The sequence below is a fragment of the Myotis davidii genome, unplaced genomic scaffold (assembly GCF_000327345.1).
Source record: "Myotis davidii unplaced genomic scaffold, ASM32734v1 scaffold125, whole genome shotgun sequence".
NCBI lineage: Eukaryota > Metazoa > Chordata > Mammalia > Chiroptera > Vespertilionidae > Myotis > Myotis davidii.
This window is the reverse complement of record NW_006299390.1, coordinates 3706292-3714789: the sequence shown is the minus strand read 5'-3', so window position 1 is coordinate 3714789 and position 8498 is coordinate 3706292. Positions and strand designations below refer to the sequence as shown.

At 36.5% G+C, this 8498-nt stretch overlaps 1 protein-coding gene across 1 annotated transcript in view; it reads right to left on the bottom strand.

The window, feature by feature from the left end:
- The window catches only part of RELN (reelin), a gene marked incomplete at its 5' end in the record, with an annotated part of 426427 nt that overhangs the window by 236345 nt on the left and 181584 nt on the right, over positions 1-8498 (bottom strand). Inside the window, 2 exons of the mRNA XM_015571214.1 lie at positions 528-606; positions 3230-3262. Coding sequence (XP_015426700.1) covers positions 528-606; positions 3230-3262 — 112 coding nt within the window. The remainder of the gene's footprint in view (positions 1-527; positions 607-3229; positions 3263-8498) is intronic.

Genomic DNA, 8498 nt, shown 5'->3' with positions numbered 1-8498 from the left:
CCCCCCGGCCCCCCCTGCCACCGGCCTGCAATCACCACATTGCTGTCTGTGCCCATGTCAACAAATGAGTTTTGGTTCATTACATCTTTGCCCTCAAAATACTCATGAAATTGTATCTAAATAGCTTTTGAAGAAGTGATTGGAGTATAATAATGAGTTGACCCAATGGCTTAGAAGTTATTTGGAAGTGTGATATCAGATCATCTGTCCTTTCAGAAAAACCATTTCTGTTCTTTTGCTTGGCATAAATGCAATAATTAGACACATTAAAACTTAATGTTTTCCATGTATACAACTGAAAAAACCCTCTAACCACACCCATGGCTTTGAGGGATACCTAGATTCAGTTCTTAAGTCAAGTACAGACAGTATGCAGTCTACATTAAGCCCAGGTCCTTAGTTAAATTCTTACTGATACCTTAGCACTAAAGAAAAATTTAATTTTATGGAACTTCTCCAAGGGAACATCAGCATTATTTCTTTTTTGCATTAAAAAAACCCAAGTGAGGCGTATTCCTGTAACTTACCATATATTTGGATTCAATTCCAGTTGGTGGTAGGAATCAAAGTCATCTCGTAGGATAATACTGTCACTATGTATTTCAGCTAAAAGAAAAAAAAAGTATTTAGAAAAAATTATACTTAACAATAGATTTGGCTACACAAAAGGCTCAATGTGCTGCATTTGAGAAATAATAGTTTGACCTTCAGACTGAATTTTAAATGAGCAGTTGATTATATTTGCTTTGCTAAGGACAAAGGGCAAAGGCTGTGCTGTTTAGACACCTAGAAATCTGGAAGCTAGAGCCCCCAAAGAGAAACCCTACCAAAGTGTCACCAGGCAGGAAGACCAAGGTCAGCACCAACCAACAGGGGAGAGGTCACACAAGACTTGCCTCTCATAGCTCCACACGCCCAAAGAGATTCCGTTTCCAACTCACTTTAAAGTGTAGAAAGAAACAGGACGCTCTACTTGTTGTCAGCTAGCATTGCTGGTATTTACTAACCCATTTCCTCTTCTCTTATAACCCTCTTGCTTTCTCTCATTTCCTATATTCACTCACTTTTTATTTAATGTGTTTCAAGTTAACTTCTTTCCCCCTCAGAGCTGCATAGGAGAAATAACCTACACAAATAAGTAAAAGTACCCAATAAAGTCATGTTAGAAGTCAGAAGGAATGCCAGGGAACCATCTGTAGTTTTCAATATATTATCACTACACATGAGATTATATTAAACACCCATTTTTAATATAATCTAGAAGAACTCCGGGCATGCTAACAGCAAAGAATGTTTTCATAGCTATAGAGTATGTGATATTTGCACTGAATAGAGGGTGGGTGAGTAAAAACAATTTCATGGCCAGCTACAATGTCAGCCAGCTCATTTCCAAGGCTGTATGAGAAATGACAATTATTTCTACTCAAGGTGAAAAAAATGAATTTTGTGCTTAAAAACTCTCCCATTGATTTCCATGGTTTGCTTGGGAAGTTTGTTTCAACTAATATAAATTTTCTGAGCCTGTACAATTTTGTTTAAACTAGTTTACATATGCTTTTTGGAAAAAACTTAAAATCATATGATCTAATGAACAAAAAATAACCCTCCCAATTTTTTCCCCTCAAACATGACATTTACCTTTTTTATTTTGCTCACTGAGCTCACTGCAAAATTAAATTCAGCTCCAAATATTAGGAAGCATACTTCTAAATTCTCTTTGGTGATAGCACCACCTACAGCCATCCTCACCCTCTGTATAGCAGGTGTGCCAGCAGGTAAGCACATAACAAGGCGGGGAAACCAGTGAATCAGCATGGATTGTGAGGAATGCCTTTTTAGACTCAAAGCCTTGGGCACTATAACAGGGAGAATAGGGATTTACACTGGAGAGAACACTGATGTATTCTGTGCATGGGAGTGACTTAACGATTCCTCTGAACAATTAGACACAGTGCCTGAAGTGCCTATAGCATACAGCTCTCTCAAATACCCAGCGTGGGGGAGACAAGAGACTCAGCTGGGCCGCTGTAAGTCACCAGCCTACCTCTGCGGCCAGAAGGCATGCTTCTAAGTGCTTATGTTTGTCTGCCAAAGAAGAAATGCCCCAAGCTGTAGCATCACATAAAAGTAGAGCTTCTCAAGGCAGATCTTCCAAAGAGAAAAATAAATTAATTGGGCTTACAGGTTGAAAGGAAAAGCCCAAGAGACAAATCACTGACTCATCTGCAAGCCCCGCAGTGAGAGACACCTGAAAAGGCTGGGGCCAGCCAGGATCACTTCTTTCCATGCTTATTAAATAGCTAGTGTTGGACATTGCTTTCACAACAGGTCTTCACTAAAAAAGAATGAGAAATTTAGCTCTTAGAGTTCCTTTGTTTCACAGAGAACTTTTATAAAGGCATGATTAAGCCTCAATGGTTCCTTATGCAGTTATTGATTTCCAACACTGTTATGTCATTGACTAGATGCTTTACAAATATGAATTCAGTCCGTCCTCATAACAACCTTAGGAGGCAGGTACTATTATTGCTTCCATTTCACCAATGTGGAAACTGGGGCACAGGGAGGTTAGGTAACTTGCTTGATGTCACATGGACAGGAAGTGGTGAAGGAGAGACGAGGCAGCTTGGTTCCAACATCTGTACTCTTAATGGCTACACAACCCTGGCCACTCAGAACTGTGGCCCACTCAGTGCCTGGCACTGGGAAAAGATCATGGGAAAAATGAGGGCTGATAAACATAATAGGGTCCCACTAAACAAAGCACATAGTTATTGAAACAGTCTCATTTCAGTTTCTGAAGAAATGACCAAATCAGTTCTCTTTTTATAAGGCAGTTCTAATTTGAACAGAAATCTCAAACCTGAAGTGAGATGAATTCCTCCGTATTTCATAGCTCCTTACCCATCACTTCTATGGTCTGTTTATGGTGGATGGGGCACTAGGGAAATTGCAGCAGTAGAATGTTCTGTTGAATGGTCACACTCAACAGGATCCTAAGGATGAATGGACTGACAGGTTCGGACGTCCTTCCATTAGCCCTCAGCGGGATGGCATGATCATCCCAGGTGAGTTCCTGTGTCCAAGCATAACCTGGACCTGACTCTGATTTTAGTAAACGATCAGCAAACCAGAGGGTGCAGAGCATTTCATCTGCTCACAAGGCCAGAGGACTAGGGCAAGAAAATCTAGGACTAAGGTCAGTGACCCTGGGGCCTTAAACACTTACCTAGGTGTAGCTGCATTGCGGCCTCTGTTGGAGCTGAACCAAGAGAGAAAGGGGGAACGATGACTGATTAGCAACAAAAGCAAAATCCAGTATTAAACAATCACAAATGTAATTACAAAACTTAGGTCATAAAAAAATAAAATGTCTAGAAGCTTTTTTAAAAAGCTTTTTAAAATGCCAATAAATATCCTAAAATAAGACATCCAACTCACTATTTAGTTATATTCAAAAGTAATACATTACCCTTAAAGCAAAGAATAGAACCCATTACGCACAGGGCACATTTATTATTCAAGTTTAGTCAGGTATCCTTTGAAACACCCAATAATATAAATGTGATGTGATAGTCCATGAATATGCCGAAAACCTTTTTGAGCACGCATTATGTGCCAGGGGCTCTTCTGGGTGCTTCGGAAATAGAGGGGAAAGTAGCACCATCCTTGCCCTCTTAACAGTTGACCATCTGGGAGGCAGCTACAACAGAGTGTGAGTGCTAGGGTAGAGCATTCACAGGGTGCAGGGGTGAGGTGGGGACAGGGCAGGGATACTAATTCCAGGATGACAGGAGAAGAGGGCTGTTACAAGAGGTTTTCCAGAGAAGATGACTTCTGTGCTGACTTGAATGACTAGTAGGAGTAAGATGGGGATAGGGAGAGGAGAGGTGCTTTTTCTGCAGTAACAGTGGAATGGCACAGAAAAGTAAGAGAAAATGGCCTTCTGGGAGAACCACAAGTTCAGCATGACTGGATGAAGGTGTAAGAGGAGGGAACAGAAGAGGTGAAGTTGAGAAGATTGAGAGGACAAGACCATGACACTGAATTTGGATTTTGCCACGAAAGCATGACGATCTGAACATTTATAGCAAAGCAGTGGATGTTAAAAAATGCATTTTTAAGAAAGGACACTCTGACAGGAGTTTGAAAATAAGGAACACTGCCCAATTAATACTTCGGTTATATTTTTTTTCTCAAAAGACTTTAAAATCTATGCAGAAATACTATCAATTCACTATCTAAAAATTAGAACTCATGACATAGATATTTTTAAAGCTTTTACATCAGTTGAAGAATTTCAGCTGATATGAAAATATTTATTTCTGTTATGATGGTCAGTGCTTCAGTGATGTTAGATGAAAAATCCAGATATAACAGCATTTTAAAACTAGAAACTGATGTTTGTCATATTGCTTCACACCAACATATTATACACATTGAAAATTCCTGTGTTCTCTTTTTTGAAACAGACTCTATGGAGAGTGCTATGAATACAGTTGTTAGTATACACCCATCACATATGTGCAAATGCTCTGAATCATCAAGAGTTTATGGAAGTGTTAAAAAAAAGAAGAAGAAAAATGTAATGACCTTGTGTTTTGTGTCAATGCTTATATTGGTCGAGTCGTAGAAGAGTTTTATAAAGATTTACTAATGGTTAGCTCTAATTTAGGATTTTAGAGAAACAAAAAGCATAATTGCCAATTATCCAATAATCAATGACAAAAATATGGCACAATGATGTATGCTCCCTTAATATGATACTGCATATGAGTGAGTTAAATTTGAAACTTCAAGGAAAGCAAAAGCTTATTTGCAAAGTATTTAGAAAAGGGAATTCATGTTAAAACTGAAACCTCTAAAATACAATAATGGTTTCATACATTTTCCTAACATGAATCAATGTGTGGAAGATTCCCTAACAATAATCAATATGCAGCATTTTTTAAATTGTCTGCAAAATGCCAACAAAAATTTGAAGACTATCTTGTTGATATTGATAATTTTGTAGTTTCTTTTCAGATTTATGCAATATTTCTATGAATCCCATGTTAATAATATTAGGTTGACACAAGAAGTGAATAAATTTACTTGGACAGATATAGTTTTGAAATTGATGTTTTTGTAACTAAGTGAAACCAGCTCTTCTAAAATAAAATGAATAAATTTTAAGCTGGAAAGACACTGGAATAACTGTTTAGAAAAGAATCGCAACTACATGACTTTATATTTTTGGTATGTATGTTAAGAATTGTGAACAAATTGAAATGTCTGTGTACTGACCCTCAAAACAAACAACAAAATCTCAATTATGAAAGAGAGAAAAAAACCTCCTACTCTGATTTTAATAGAAAACCACATTTTAAAACCATTGTTTTTAATCATATAATCCATCCCTTATTTTACAGCATGCAGAACTGTTCCCTGTATTAAGTACTATATGTCTTTTTTCTGAAGAAGAAATAAATTCCTCAAAAGAAGAAAATATGTCCACACAAGACACCAGGCTAAGATGGTACTCGATTCTCAATAAATACTGAATGAAATTGAAAGTTTCCTTCTTAGTGATCATATATTTTATGATAGTTTGGAAAATAAATGAAGATACAAACCTTTGAAAAATGTCAAAATATACTCCAAATTTTATCAAATAGTCCTTTAATATAAGTAGTCTGGGTAGTTTAAATGCCTAGTAAGTGTCCACCTGGATTTAATTAAACTAAAAAAATTTAAATAATATTTTAAATCACTAGTTAGGAAAATTCAATTCAATTCAATATATTTTTTTTCTTTTTCTGCTAACCCTCACCCGAAGATATTTTTTCCATTGATTTTTAGAGAGAATGGAAGGGATTGAGGAGGGGCAGAGACAGAGAGAGAAAGAAACATCGATGTGAGAGACACATCGATTGGTTGTCTCCCACATGCGCTCCTACTAGGGATGGGGAACCTTCAACCAAGGAACTTGCCCTTGACTGGGAATCGAACCTGAGACCCCTTTGTCTATAGGCCAAAGCTTTAACCACTAATTGAAACTGGTCAGTGCTCAATTCAATATTTTTAACAATAATATCCACTGTCTGATATAACTAAACATTATTTCCTCAAAAGGGGGAACAGTAGTACCCATTAAATTTGTAAAAGGAAATATACAAATTTCCTTGAAAAATATTTACACATGCATGGTTCAAAATCTAGTCAAGTACTAGGCCTGGGACACTGATTTCAATCATCTTTAACCAAGTGGCTTTATTAATCTAGTTTTATGTAGTAAAACAAAACTTTCTAAGCTTGTAGGAAGTCCATCTTTTTCACATTTATCAGGGTAATATATCACAGAATTAGAATAAATAGCCTGAAGAAGTATAATATAGTTCAACATCATTTATTACATTCCCATTTGGATAGTACCTGCTTTGCCTCATACTACTAACATGGACAAATTACCAAATTCCTGAATTATGTAAATTTGGAAGAAAGGTCTTTTCCTTTATTAAATATAAAATGTATACATCAGAGAGGTCCTAATTTGTCAACCTTCCAAGTAATACCCACTGGCATCCTCCAAGTATACCTTTTCTGCTTCTTTGCCATTGAACTAGTTCTGACTCATCTTTCTAGATTGCTTGAATGTTTTTATCTCAACTTTTGTTGGTCTGTTGCTGATTCTATGCCTCTTTAAGGAGTTGCCCCACCCCACCATGCATCTAGGTCCAACTTCCCAGCTCCTTTGAAAGTGAAATTGCATAAACGAACTCTAGCTAACACTTAAAGTTGCCAAGTGGTCTATACTGAGAAGTTTGGTTCTGAGAATGAGAGAACAAAAATGTTCTTAAAGAACTAGGTTTTGGCTTTGAAGAAAATAGGATAGACACACTTTTAAAAGAAATCTAAAAGACATTCTCACTTTCTTCTAGGTGTCTCTTCATTGTGATAAAAAACCAGGTCAGATGGCTGCCCACGGTTATACATGGGAAGATATACTGTGGGTAGGGGCCCTGCCAGTTGTCCAAGGAGACTGAGTTGGTTCTGTTTTAAACATAATGAAATAGAGATACCCAGAGGGATCACTGTGGGAGAATCTTCATTAAATGGTCCTTACTTAGCTTCACTGATAAGACCCATGAGACCATACATAAAGGGCTGGACAGAACTTTATGCTATGAGGAACTTACTTTTTACCCTAACACAGAACTGTTAACAAATTTGGATATTCCTAGATTTACAGAAAGGAATGAATGTATAAGCTACACTATGGAAAAAATTCATCCGGCAAAGAATACCAGGAGTTCGCTTTGGTTTATACAAAGAGCTGATTACTTAGTAAACCATTTATTTTACCATAAATGTTCAGGCAATTCTGCTTAACATGAAGTTCCTACCACTAAGCTGTAAACTCTTACAAGCAGTGCAATGGTTAGCAGTCATACTTCCTTTTTAAAAAAATCTTTAATTTCTTTATTGGTTAAGGTATTACAAATGTGTCCTCATCCCCCCATTAACCCTCAACACACCCCCGCCCCCCAACTCATGCTCTCATCCCCCTGTTGTCTGTGTCCATTGGTTTGGTTTATATGTATGCATACAAGTCCTTTGGTAGCAGCCATACTTTCAATGGTATTTTTAAATTAAAGTACAATGATCATGATATATCATATCCTGCAGTTGGATTTCATTGGACAACTCCAAGGAGGTCCCTGAATACTGGCAATGCATAAAGAAATCCAACTTATAATTCTGAAGATGTACTAATCTGTCACTTATCCTAGGCAAGATGACAACATCGGTATCTGTGTTAACAGAACACATGAAGGGTAAATGACTTCACATTTCAATGAACTCTAGATTACACTCAAAATAAGCACACATATCTGTAATCTTCCCTCACAAACTTAATGTTATTGATATCCACAGAAACTATGTTATTTTTAAAGATTGATCAGGTTCAAGTAACTTGACTGAACTGGAAATTGAACTTAATTATATCTTGATAACTTAAGTAGTATGCCAAATGTACACAAAAGAAATCAATTTAGAACCACAGATGAAATATGCAATGCTAACCAGGTGAGTTAAAATGAAGATTCTACTTTAAAAAAGCAAAAGCAAGCAACAGAATATAGGAATCAAGACAGAACCTCAATAAAGTGGCCATGTTTTTTAAAACCCTGTTTCTAGCAAAGGATTATTAATGAAGACCTGGCATACTTTGACATGTTTTTAGTTGAAAAAGCTAAAGACCTTTAAAACTTAGTTATTATCATTCAAATTCTCCAGAATACAAAGCTGTAGATCAAGATTGAAGTGCTTCAGTGATATTCTAGATGTTTGCATAGCCAAACATTTTCCTAGATGCTATGTAACTATTAAGTGTTAATACCTGAAGATTAAGTATGTAATTTTACTAAAATTTTATTGAATATGTAAAGAGAACAGGAATTGTTTTTTTTTAAGTTGATAAGCTAATATATTTGAAAATAAAAGAAACCTGAATC